The sequence below is a fragment of the Cyphellophora attinorum genome (assembly GCF_001299255.1).
Source record: "Cyphellophora attinorum strain CBS 131958 chromosome Unknown Contig36, whole genome shotgun sequence".
Lineage (NCBI taxonomy): Eukaryota > Fungi > Ascomycota > Eurotiomycetes > Chaetothyriales > Cyphellophoraceae > Cyphellophora > Cyphellophora attinorum.
The window spans coordinates 30576-43391 of NW_017253264.1; the positions used below are offsets into that span (position 1 = coordinate 30576).

The 12816-nt window shown below is 53.8% G+C and overlaps 5 protein-coding genes across 5 annotated transcripts; 3 read left to right on the plus strand and 2 right to left on the minus strand.

Annotated features, from left to right (window-relative positions):
• Positions 1-1613: 1613 nt before the first annotated feature.
• AB675_11084 (Acyl-CoA dehydrogenase fadE12) lies at positions 1614-2819 on the plus strand (the record flags this gene model as incomplete). The annotated part of the gene is made up of 1 exon (XM_018139900.1): positions 1614-2819. One exon carries the CDS (start codon positions 1614-1616, stop codon positions 2817-2819), a length of 1206 nt encoding a protein of 401 aa, XP_017995739.1.
• Positions 2820-3429: 610 nt separating this feature from the next.
• Positions 3430-4598, plus strand: AB675_11085 (uncharacterized protein; the record flags this gene model as incomplete). Its single annotated transcript, XM_018139901.1, has 2 exons — positions 3430-3947; positions 4004-4598. 2 exons carry the CDS (start codon positions 3430-3432, stop codon positions 4596-4598), a joined length of 1113 nt encoding a protein of 370 aa, XP_017995828.1.
• Positions 4599-6362: 1764 nt separating this feature from the next.
• AB675_11086 (putative galactose dehydrogenase GalD) lies at positions 6363-7157 on the minus strand (the record flags this gene model as incomplete). Its single annotated transcript, XM_018139902.1, has 1 exon — positions 6363-7157. One exon carries the CDS (start codon positions 7155-7157, stop codon positions 6363-6365), a length of 795 nt encoding a protein of 264 aa, XP_017995814.1.
• A 671-nt stretch (positions 7158-7828) lies between these two features.
• Positions 7829-8618, plus strand: AB675_11087 (uncharacterized protein; the record flags this gene model as incomplete). The annotated part of the gene is made up of 2 exons (XM_018139903.1): positions 7829-7869; positions 8261-8618. The coding sequence occupies 2 exons, from the start codon at positions 7829-7831 to the stop codon at positions 8616-8618; spliced, it is 399 nt and encodes a 132-aa protein (XP_017995798.1).
• A 747-nt stretch (positions 8619-9365) lies between these two features.
• AB675_11088 (uncharacterized protein) lies at positions 9366-11600 on the minus strand (the record flags this gene model as incomplete). Its single annotated transcript, XM_018139904.1, has 4 exons — positions 9366-10351; positions 10438-10572; positions 10645-10729; positions 10794-11600. The coding sequence occupies 4 exons, from the start codon at positions 11598-11600 to the stop codon at positions 9366-9368; spliced, it is 2013 nt and encodes a 670-aa protein (XP_017995768.1).
• Positions 11601-12816: the final 1216 nt, after the last annotated feature.

Below are 12816 nucleotides of genomic sequence, written 5' to 3' on the forward strand. Positions count from 1 at the left end.
GCAGCTGTCCTTGGCACCAACGCGATGGCCGCAATCGAAGTTTTTGAGGTCGTCCTTCCGACCGATGAACCAGTAGTGAGACGAGGCAACCGACAAAAGGGACAGGGCGGTCTTCAGCCAAGAAAAGCCACCGACCACGGTTTGATGTTGAGCCAGGGGCATGACTCTGGGGTACCTTTACCATGCAAAGAACTTCTGTGCTCGTTGGTCACTGCGTCGAAAGTGTGTCTTTCTCATTTCAGGCAAGGCTCTGATGCAGACTTGGGTGCCTGGTCGCGAGACTTGTTGTGCAGACAGCGTTGTCAAGTCAACCACAGCAGAGTTATTCGATGCTTCCTGGCAAATACGACCCGATGGGTCAAGCCTGAACTCGCATCGTTCGAACAGCCAAGCCCCGTCGGTACCCTGGCACGGGCAAAGGTTCAAAAGTCCTCGCGATCGTATAAAATTGCGACCAACAACAGAAGGAACCTCAAGTAGTGGCTACGACGTCATCCTTACCCCGGATTCGCTGTTAAGGAACACGGTCACACAAGCTGGAAAGATGGCGTGCTAGGCAGACTTGAGCCAAGCAGAAATCAGGGAGATTGAAATTCGGAAAAATCAATCGATTGCGCGTCGAACGCTGCCGCGGAAGATGCCGAGTAAGGTGGCACACTTGGCAGTTCAGCCAGCGATGTGCCCTGAAAATGTAGACTGACTTCAGGTCTATTCAATGGGCATGTGGCGGCGGCCTTTGGACACGACCAAACCCGCAATCATGGTGTTGCACTTGCCTCTGCTGTCTGGTATTTGCCGAAGCATCATCAGCGACCGGCATCGTAGCTACTGTATGTTCGGCACGAGCCGCGGGGACTGAGCTTCGGGGGTGACTTTCGCGTGGCCAAAGCACGTATCTGCACGAACAAACCAGAACACGAAGTGGACTGCTCAGCTCTCGTGTGATACGAAAGCCGAGATTTTTTCTGATCTGCATCCAGAAAGGAGGGCTTGAGCGCGTTCAGCGACAGGGACACATCGTACAACGAGGTCTTCGGGGCGAGACGCAATGATAGCATTAGATCTGATGGTGTCAAAGGATATGGGATGTCTGTTGTTGTTGTTCATTCAGACTTCTGCCCACGTGAAAGTGCTCGCCGCGATCGGAGTTGGCCTGCTCTCGAACTCCGGTTCTTTGCCTTTCTCCAGCATCTCGAAATTGTTCAACCCCATCATATCACCACTTTCGAGATGAGATGCCGCCAATTCCGAGAGACTAACCTCGGAATAGCAACCACCGAGGGCTATCCTCTCCAACGAGTTCCCCAAAATGATGCTTTCATTTTGCGATGTCCTTGCCGGCAAGCAATATATGGCCTCCATGATTCCTTCCTAGTAGGTTCGTAGCTCCTGACCTGCTCTGCTTTAGTCTTTCGAGACCACTGACTCCTGCGATCTGTGCTTCTGCTCTACTGACAGCCAATATGGCGCTTCGCACACCTACTCTTCGTGGCCTCGCCCATCTCACGCGACCGTCACCTGCAGCATGCCTACGAACACAATGTAAACCTATAACGTCTCACGACAGGCAAGCCAATCGCAACTTCTCTGTATCACATCGGTCGAGAACCATCATGGAGATGTCAAACTTCACAGAGAACCAGATGACCGTACGAGATGCTATTGGCAAGATCTGCGACAACTTCCCGAACGAATACTGGCAAGAGAAGGACCGGACTGAGACCGATCCAAAGGAGCTACACGCTGCCCTCGCGGCCGACGGCTGGCTAGGTATAGCTCTGCCTGAGGACTTCGGCGGAGCCGGTCTAGGCATTTCTGAAGCCACTATGATGCTACAAACAATCACACAGTCCGGCGCCGGTATGGCAGGCGCACAGTCGATACACGCCAACGTATATGCTACACAGCCGCTGGCGAAGTTCGGCAACCAGGAGCAGTTGTCGTCGACCATTCCCGACATAATCTCCGGCAAGACTCGCGTTTGTTTCGGTGTCACAGAACCCAATACAGGCCTTGACACTCTACGTCTCAAGACCACCGCACTGAAGTCATCGGACGGGAACAGCTACTCAGTGACAGGCCAGAAGATCTGGATCACCTGTGCACAAGTCGCAAAGAAGATGATCCTCCTCGCCCGTACCACTCCTCTGGAAGAAGTCACCAAACCCAACGAAGGTCTGTCCATGTTCTGCATCGACCTCGATCGCAATGCTCCTGGCCTTGACATGCGCAAGATCCGAAAGATGGGTGGTAATGCCGTAGACGCAAACGAGGTCTTCTTCGATAACTACCAAATCCCCGCCAATACACTGATCGGCAAGGAAGGCCAGGGTTTCAAGATCATCCTGCACGGCATGAACGCCGAACGGTGTCTCCTCGCCGGCGAAGCTCTCGGCATCGGTTATGCTGCGATCGAAAAAGCTGCCAAGTATGCGAAGGAGCGAGTGGTATTTGGCCGTCCCATCGGGCAGAATCAATCAATACAGCATCCGCTAGCAGAGTGCTACATGCACTTGGAAGCCGCGAAGCTGTCTACTTACCATGCAGCACGTCTCTATGATAACTCCAAGGACGATAAGTCGATAACGCAGTATGCGGTAGGCGTAGCAGCCAATGCAGCCAAGTACTTAGCAGCGGAAGCAGCATACAAGGCATGTGAGACAAGTGTCATGAGTCATGGTGGAATGGGTTATGCGCGGGAGTACGATGTTGAGAGATACCTGAGGGAGATTTTCGTGCCTAGAATCGCGCCGGTGAGCAGAGAGATGATCAAGAGCTTTGTGGCTGAGAAAGTATTGGGTCTACCCAGGAGTTATTAGAGCAGCGAAGGGACAGAAGGAACATAATGCATTAGGACCAAGCAGAAAGATGTTCCCAATTTTGGTGCTGGGAAGCCGCTGTGTGTAGAAGTGTTGGCATGTATATTTGGAGCGCTTCTCAGCGTCAGCCGGTCTGGCCTAGTTATGACTTTCAAATGCCAAAGTACGTGTGTAGTGCTTTATTTCGTTCTTCCGGATTTTTCGATTCGGAGGATGAGCTTTGCCCTCGTGTCAGCATCGTGGTTTCTCGGCTCTCCATATACACATTCAACGAAAAATGCGAGGCGGCTAACGGTTTGCCACTCGCTCACGGTGAGACAGTACTCAGTTCAAGTTGCCTGACAAGGCAAGAAATGGGGCGGGATTTGTGCCTTGTTTCAGTGGCGCCTAATCGGAGACGGAACAAAGAAGCCCGGCCCCGGGGCCTTTGGTCTTGGGCTCCTCAACTGCGCCCCATTGCGTTACACGCTACAACCTCCTCGATCTCACTTCTACAGCGACTACTCCCTTTCTTCATTCCTTCTTCACGCTGCCTCTTTGATCTCTGCCGTAACGACTACGACACTTGGTACCCTCACACAAACTCGCTACCACAATCCGACGGCCCATCATGCCCATCGGCAGCGTCCCCCACGACGACCCTGATGCGCCTAACATCAGAATGAACCCGTTCGCGGTGATCGTGATCATGCTCACGTTCCTCGCTTTCATGTTCATTATGTTTTCGATATCCTACACATTTGGCCATGTCATTCCAACGCTATGCATGATCGAGTCACCCGCAGCAAAGGCCTACATGCCTGTCCAAGCAAGAGATGGCGATGCACCGCCACCATACACTGGTGACGACGAAGATCAGACGACCGACCCAGAGCTGCTGCTCGTGCAGAACCAGCCTCTCACCTCCTCCATCCGAGCCACTCTCAAGCACCTCCGTGAGAAGGGCGGCTTCTGGTCACGCTTCCGCGGCTTGTCCGTCTTCCTTGTGTGGACATTCACTCGCAGTCTGATCACCAACATCGTCGCCTCACCCTTCACCATGTCGCCTGGCACGTACCCATACGCGTTCGCGTTCGCCGCCGTCGTCGCCGAGACAATGCTCGCACGTCTGCACCTCACATGGGTTCAGTAAGCCTCCCACCCTCCTCCCGATCAGTCCTGTCATACTAACACCCACCTTTCAGCATCGTAATCTCCGACCCATCCCCAAAGCCCTGGTACAAGCGCGTCCCGCCCTGGCGCACCTGGAAGCGCATCGCGCCCTCCGTCTTCCTCCTCGCCGTCTGCACCCAACTCACGTTCACCTTGCCCCTCCTCCTCACGGGCACATTCGGTTCCTTCAAGCGCCTCCGCTCCGACCCCAACTACGAACCCGGCACCGGCGACCTCTACATATCCGGCTCGCAAGCCTTCTTCGCCTACCTCGTCTTCTTGTTCCTCTTCGTCGCATGCACTATCCCTGCGCTGGTGACAATGGTCCGCGTTGCGGCGTCGATGTTGCCGGAGGAGGACGAGACGATCGTGGAGTTTGATCGCAGCTTTCAGGGACGGACTACGCCGGAGATTCTGGGTGGGCAGGGGAAGATTGGGATCAAGGAGGCATGGAAGAGTTTCCCACGGGCGAGTCGTGTCAGACTGCTCAAGCTGATGGCCAAAGTCGCTGGGATCAGCGTTTTGGCTTGGGCGGCGTTCGTGGTCGTGATGGTGGTGGAGACGAGGGTGTTGTTGGGAGACAGTGTGGGGCAGTTTATGAGGGCGATTCATGGTGGTGGTCGTTGAGCAGAGTGGATCGAGAGACCTTGTCTGGGTCGCGATTGTCCCACTATTGATTGGCATTATCTGCTAGTATTACTGGCCGGAGCCTGGCATGTGCAGTGAAAGTGGGAGCAAAACTGCATTTGAGTATCATTGGATGCATGCACAGTTCGAAGCAGCTCCAGTTCCGCAGACGTGTTGCTACGGTCCGTACAGATACCCACACTGCTGCTAAGTGGTGTATGTTTGATAGCAATAAGTACCTTGCCTACGTACCTAGGTATGAATCCCACCTGACGTTGGAAAGCTACCCTTAGCCTGCCAGAATACTTCTGCATCCAGCACGCTTTGGTGGCCCAGGACTACCACCGCTGACTCACTTCTTTTTCTCATCGATGTGCTTTGGGGCCTCGTAATCAATCAATTTTCGGGTTCGATAATGGATGGTGAATTTCTGTCCATTGTCAGCCCACGATTCAGGAGACGGCAGCCAGCTATCTGCCTACCTGTTCGCATGTGTACCAAGAGCTGTCGTCGACAGACCTTTCGTAGTACCGGGTGGTGCACAACAGCAGAACTTTCCAAGTGGAGGCCAGGACTATGTTCTTTGTTCGGGACCTGCTTTCGAAATTCTGTAGGGCAAATCCAATGGTCTTATCCTCAACGCCCAATAGATGGCTTTGGTTGAGCTCGAGACTCCTCCGAAATCGTCTAGCAACATTTGGAATAACTTGGCAGACTTTGACTCCGTAGCGTACCTCTTCCAGCTTGGGCATATCCAGGAGCTGACCGGCTCGTTGTAAGGAGCCCACAATTGCGCTGATCGAGCCACACCCAAGTAATGCGCCGGGACATGACATTTTTCGACGTCGGCGGCCGCCCAGCAACGATTGTGGAATTCTACGCTCAAGCTTCGCGCAAAGACCGGTAGAGATTCTGCTCTGAGCAACTTGCTTGCGAGCAGTATTGACGGTAGTTGTTCCGGTGTATCCTCATCGTACTCGAGCCTCAAACGCTTCCTGTCTTTGGGGCGGACGATAGCGAGTCGAGACCCAGCCAAGAGGAATTCGTAGACCAGCTGGCGGATCTCGCTTGGTAATTCGAGGAACCTGAACGTCTGAGAGCGTTCGACGCTTAGCATGGTCACTTCGTTGACTGCGACGACAGGCTACAGAGTATCAGCGTCGGAAGCATGGATTGAGAGGGTCGGTCAGTATTATTGCGGCGTACCTGTTCTTGTGTCTGAGATACAACACCGCGCACGTCTCGGGCCATGATTGGTCGTTCAGACATCTTCTTGATACCACGATGTCTCCTGGACGACGTAGCTGGGTAGGATACAATGCGTACTGTGCGTCGTCTTGCAATGAACAAGAAAGAAAAATTTCATGAGTCGTGCGTTCGTGAGATGAAAAGCTTGACAAGTGCTTCACTTCTCAGTATTTCGAGTGCAGCCCTCGCGACTTCCTTATTTTCATTAGCAGTCACGTGTGAAGCGAGATTGAAAGTTCGCCGGCTAGCCTAGTAGACAACGACGTCAGGCGAATGATCGAAAGCAATCGGGTCATTATTTCCGGAGGCCTCTGAGGCTTAGGTGAGAAATGGTGCACCGAATAGAGAGCTCTCCATCTTGTGGCGGGAAGAGGACCGACGATAAGGTAGCTGTGCTGTTTTGACTTAGGCAATGCACAGACGTCACGGTGTCATGGAGATTAATCGTTGGGCAACGGTCTGTTCCTACCTGACATACCCACTAGTTCCATGGCACTTTCCTGGTTCTGTGTCGCCTCAAGTCCAGCCACCATCGACCCGATAACTTTGGTTACTAATTCCATCGCTATCATCTGCCGCCAGAAACAACGCCAGCCTCGCTACATGATCCGGCATCATCGTGTACTTCAACGCCTGCTGCGTCAACATCCACGGTTTCGCATCCGGCCCCCAGTTGTCCCGCTCCTGCCGCTCCGTTGCAATGCCTCCCGGCATGATACTGTTGACTCGGATACCATGCTCCCCATATTCATGAGCATGGGTCCGCGTCAATCCCACGACGGCCGCTTTGCAGGTCGTGTACAGCGGCATCCCGACGGACTTGACGACCCAATTGATGCTTCCGAAGTTAATGATTGAGCCCGATTTGGCAGCGATCATGGAAGGGGCGATGTGTTGGGTTAGGAAGAAGAAATGCCGGAGGTTGACCGCGATCTGTGAATCAAAGAATTCTGGTGTCACGTCTTTGGTCGCGGTGCGCTTGTCAAAGGCTGCGTTGTTGATGAGCACTGATATTGTTGGAAATTTGGCTAGGATGTCCTTGGCGGTCTTCTCGAGGGCTGGGAGGTCGGTGAGGTCGCAATGTCGGTATACGAGTCTCTCCTTTTCGTCGGTGTGGCTGCTACTGGCGGTGGTCAGAATATCGATCAGCTTGTTGGCAGCACCATCGTCGATGTCTATGAAGACTACAGTCGAGCCTTGCTTGTAGAAAGCTTCGACGAGGGCCGCGCCAATGCCCGATGCTCCGCCGCTGATCAGGACGACTCGGTCTTCAAGGCTGGGATAGGTGGCGTAACGCTTGGCGGCGGCCATCTGGAGATCTGTCGTATGTCGCTTCTGGAGTTCTCTCCGATGGGCGCTTCCCTACCAGCGCTGGTCTTGACTCCAGTCCCGTGAGGCTCAGAGCGAACGCTTGAGCCCGAGGAACTGCTATAAGAATGGCAGCAGTCTCACTCATGGAGCGTCGCCATCGCTTGCAAGAGCCTCAAGCCCGGCTTAATTGTGGGGACGAAGACGCGACATTTACCCGGTCCAGACCAGGCGACCTCGTGCAGGCTCCAGGTGGACGGGAGCATCTCGGATAAAGTCTTCGAGGTTCGAGGGAGACTCTCGCAAGGCAGTATGGAGAGGTGAGAAAAGAAAGGTTCCATGAAACATTTGGATATGACAGGTAGGAATAGCTTGACGGTTCCCCAGCCAATCAATCGCCGACCAATGCCCTCGTCTCCCCCTCCCCCCAGCAGAAGCTATCTCGCCGACAGCACAATTCTCTTTTCGCCAAAGAATATCTCCAGACGGCATCATCTCCATACCCAAAACCCCAGTGCTCATACTCCCCTCTCCAACCACCTGAGACCTCCCGCCCTGTTGTCTCGTCCTTGGCCTCACAGTCCCAAACTTTCCCCTCAGCGCGCCTCGTACTGCACCCTCCTCTTCGTCCGCTCCTTGAAAAGCACATGATATCCACACCCCGGGCAGCGGATATGGCGCTCTTCACAGGGAGCGAATATCTTCTCAGGCGGCGGTAAGTCGAGCTTGACGGACGTATTGCACTCCATGCACCGATAGGTGACCTGCGCTGGCTTGTCCTGGGCGAGCAGGCCGCTCGCGGAGGCTTGCTGTTGGGACGACATGTTTCGATCGTGGTGCTGTTGACGTTGTGGATGGTTTTGTGATGGGTTCGAGGTATGTCCAGTGACTTGGAGCACATACACAACAGGTGATGGCGGTGAGGGACAGTATTGGTACAGTGAGTGAGTAGCAACGGGTGATGGTATCGAGAGGGCGTGACGCAGTTCCAAGGAGAAAGTGCACGGTCCTCACCCCTTCAACGAGCACGGATGTCACCTTCTCCCAATTACTTAAAGCTCGTCCGAGCCACTGACTCCCTGCACTTCTTCGATTACTACCAACAGCAACATCAACCGTAGCCGCAACCACCATACGCCATACACAGCCGAACATTCCAGCCTCCGTCAAGACAGCATACACTCGACCACCGCAATGTCCACCGAGAAGAGCGACCGGATTCAAGCTCTCTGCAAGCACATCTGGGGCAGCCACTGCGACTACGATATCGAGTACGAGACGGATGATAACGAATCCTACTACACGTTCATCAGGGAGGATTTGATCTTTGACTACGGCAAGCAAGTTTGGTCAAACTACGCGCCTGTCAGAGGCATCGATCGCGCAGGACGTGAGATGGAGCGACACCTTGAGCGAATGGTCCGTGAGCAGGCTTGGGAGAAGATGAGTGAAGGGAACAAGTAGAGGTGGTCATGAGCGTGAAGTTCAGTAAGCTTCGGCAGTCCAAATTGCAGAGACCCAGTAAAAGAGAGGAAGGCAGCGAGAAGTGCAAGCAGAAGTAGTCAGGGTAGTGGACCGAATGAAGCGGGAGGCTCACAAGTCCAGCCCTCAAGAAGCATTTACAGACCAACACCAGACTCCCCTCCACTCCATCATCATCCGGTCTGACCAGAACTTCACGCGAGACCGGTTGACCATTCACTCCTCAAAGGACCAAGACCGGATGACAAGACAACTGCACATCGCACCCGCGCCTTCCCTCGCCAGCTGCCAGATATTCAAGCACAGCAGGAGCGCACAGGGATCGCTCTTTCCCATCAATGCTCTCTGACACCGCCACCTGCGGCAGGTGCCTGCTTGACCCAGCACCTTCCATGATTACATGCCCCCTCAGCCAGCTCAGGCATAAACTTGCATGAGACCGGAAGACGGGTTAATTTGATGTTGAGTGCGAAGACATACTTTCAGTGATCATCAATGCATGCCGGTGCTATCTGCTCGCAAAGTACTGCTCATGCGCACGAGAATCAGCGCATTGGTTCGTCTTCTTCCTGTGTGTTAGACCCAAATCGATGCTCCTTCAATGCCCATCGTTTTGCAAAAAGCAAAACGCACCATGCATAAACCCAAAAACCCCAATAGAAGTTGCAAAGTCCCCACCCATGTCCATTCTGTCCTCTCCCTTCCCGCTCGACCTTCCTTCTCAACAGATCAAGCACTAGCAGCCCGTCCCCGTCCCGCATCACTCATCTTCATTCCCCATTTCAGCCCCAACAGCGCTTTCGCAGCATCGACCTCCGTCTGGTTCATGGCCTTGCCACCCTTCGAGTCAGCCGAAGTCTCCTCATCAGCATCATAGCCTTCTTCCTCATACTCCTGCATGACAGCATCTTGAACCTCCTTCTGCTGCTGACGCTGCAGCTGTTGGCGCTGGTTCTGTTGGTGTTGGTGGAGTTTGCGGAGCTTGGGACTGTTCATCGGGGAGGAGTACGCGCTGAGACCACCATGAGCATACGCGGCGTGTTGGAAGTCAAGGCCCTGATCATCGAACTGAGCGAAGTCACGCTTGGACCCAGCACTCTTGCCGCTGGCGCGAGACTTGTTGGTGCTGGTGGAGACAAGACTCTTTGGGCTGGTGGCTCCATCGTCGTCTTCGTTGTCGTCATCGCCAGCAGGGTGAGAACGCGGCACAGTCTTGATGCCGGTGGGGCGACCACGACGGGCTTTGGTGTTGCGCCACGCCACGTTGCGGAAGTGAGGAGTTGAGGCGTTGGGGTGTGAGTGATGAGTGGCGGGGCTGAGGTACTCATCATCGTCATCGTCGCCATCCTCATCGATGGATGTGACTGCATCGCTCTCCGCAGCACTAACGTCAGTGAGGGGGCGCGAGTTGATGGCTTTGAAGCGCAGAGTTGGCTTGACAACATGACTACCACTGTATGTAGCAGAGGGAGTAGCGCAACGGAAGGGCTCGTTATCGACGAGCCGATAGACTGGCGAGCGTGGAGCAGGAGCGATAGGAGTGAGAGCGCGAGGTGGTCGTGGACTGCCGGAACGGCTAGAAAGTCCGCCTGTACCTGCAGCGGGACGGACGGTGGGGTGGTCGGCTTCGTATTGCTTGTACAGTGCGGCTTCAGTCGTGCATTGTTGGGTGACGGACGGGGGAATGAGCATGCCTGGGAAGATTCCGTCAGCGACTGTTTGGCGGGGAGGTCGCATGGGTGAGTAGGTTAGGAAGGGTAAGAAGAAAGTAAGCGTTTGGGTGAGGAGTAGTTAGACTTACTGCCAAATCTCAGATCAGAAGGCGGGACACACAAGTCGATGAAGTCGAGGCCGAAGACTGGTGTGAGGGCGTGGCGGATGCGGTAGCAAAAGGTGGCGGCGATATGTTTAGCGGCGAGGTATGGGATCCAGTAGCCTGGAAGTGGGTGGTGGTCAGCAAGGTAAGTCGACAGCCGACTGGAAGGAGAGAAGGAGGAGAGCAGCATACCTTGAGCAACCAACGCACCACCAGTGATCGAGTGACAGATGTCACGAAGACCGACGTTCTTGTTCAGCATCTTGGCTGGTGTAGTCTAGCCCAAGGACATGTTTGTCAGCCATCATGATCTGATTCAAAAAGGTGGAAAGCAGACTCACCTTGCCGTACCCACAGCACTTGAACAGCGGCGTCGTCCTCACCAAACCCGTATTGTAATCCCACAACATCGTCCACATCTTCTCATTGCCCTCGCCAGCAGCATGACCTTCTTCGTCGCCGCCAGCAGAAGGGATCTTGAAGGTGAATTGATAGACCTCAAAGAAGTCCCGTCCAGTTGCCTCAAGGAAGACGCGCTTCTCGCTGTTGTAAGGGATGTGGCGAGGAAACTCTGCAATGTTGGCCTGAGCAGGGAAGACGGAGAACTTATCGTGGTATGCTTGCAGTGTCTGCGGAGAGATGACATTGTTCTGAGCGACCGCTTGGACCTTGGTTGTTGATGTTGATGATGGTGACTTAGTGGATTTCTTGTTGCTGGCCTTGCCGAGACTTGTAGCAGAGGACCGACGCGAGGAGAAGGAGGAGATGGAAGACTTGTTGCTCTTGGTGTCAGAGGACACTGACGAAGTGGTGGTCTTGGTGGTTGTCTGATCGTTGGTGTCTTTTCCTTCTGTGCCTGTATACACATGGACTGGATATCTCACAGGTCCGCGCGTCGGGCCGGGAGCAAAGACTGGTGCATCCTTGACGATCTTGGGCTTAGGACGAGCTTGGTAGAGCGGGAGCGGGAGGGTATGATTGGTATGAAGGCCTAGGGTGGAGTTGAAGGGTGAGAGTAGTGCTGGACTGTAAGCTGGAGACTGTGTTGGTGTACCAGTCCCGGAGCTGGAAGTCTGTGAGGTGGTGTTCGAAGATACGGATGGGGAAGGGGAGGAAGCCTTGTTGAGAAGAGCTTTGATGGTTGACATAGTCGCGGAGTTCGGACCGACGTATGCCAAGCAAAACTGATGCTTCAGGTGGAAGGAACGAAAGCAGCAATTGAGCTTAAGACAGCAATGCTGAAGTACTGCCAGAAGTCGTCCGCGTTCTTTGAACTTCTGATCAAACTCATTCGTCTTTGACTATTGTGGAGCAAGCAAGCGAGTTCATGTATCAAAGGTCAAAGGCGGGCTGAAGGAACATGGATGGACAACAACGAGTATATAGAACAACAAACTTCTCTTGCTCACTCTCGCAGGGAACGCTTTGAACTGGTGGACCTGTTGATCATGTCGGCTTTGAACACGTTGTCCTCTTTCAACAAACATGCGGAGCTTCCAGACCAGAAGTTGCCAGACTAGGAAGCGTTCGCGGGATGATGTTCGACTATCGAGGCGGTGTAGTTCGGCCAGTGTGGTCGGTGAGGATGGATGCATTTCGAGGACTGATGTAAAAGCAATAGCGTGTACCAATATTGCAGTGCGGAGCCGCGAGGAGAGTAGTAATCTGTCTTTCCCATGAGCAGTGTCTTAGATCCAGAGCTCGCAGACCACAATCTTCGACTTCGTGGGCTCTGCTGCCAGGATTGATGTTCCTTTCGTGAACGCAGTCAAGTGCAGCGTTGCCCAAAATGGATGTACATCTTCAACATGACGGACCGATCGATCGCCGGCCGCCTTTCTGACCGACCAAGTATCATTCATCGGCTAGGCAGCGACTGTTCGAGTGCAGGTATGCTGTCCGCATTCGTAGAGAGCGTGTTTCCGTCCCAAGTGGTTGGAGCAACGGCTCGAGGCATCACCTGCAAGAGCGTATTTCGGAGGGTACAGATTCCACCAATCATGAAGAGACTCGAGAGAGAAAACCCGTTGCAAGAAGCATAAACAAAGAAAAGCAGAAAACCCCATGCTGGATGTTCCAGATTCTGCAGTGATCAGGTAGATAGGACTGAGCAGGTTGCATTTAGAACTCGACTGTCACTTCCCGTCAAGAGCCGCAACATGGCTCTTTCCATCAGAGTAGACAAGATTCCATCTGGTAAGGCTGTCTTCGAGTCTGCTGCAACCATTTGAGGACCATTACGTTACGAAGGCGAAGAGCATTCGATGAACACCAGGCTCCACCTGCTTCGTGTTGGCAGGCAAAATTACAGGTTCTGCTTCAGTAGGTGCCAACCTCGCCTTTCGATGCTGCATATGGCCGCAG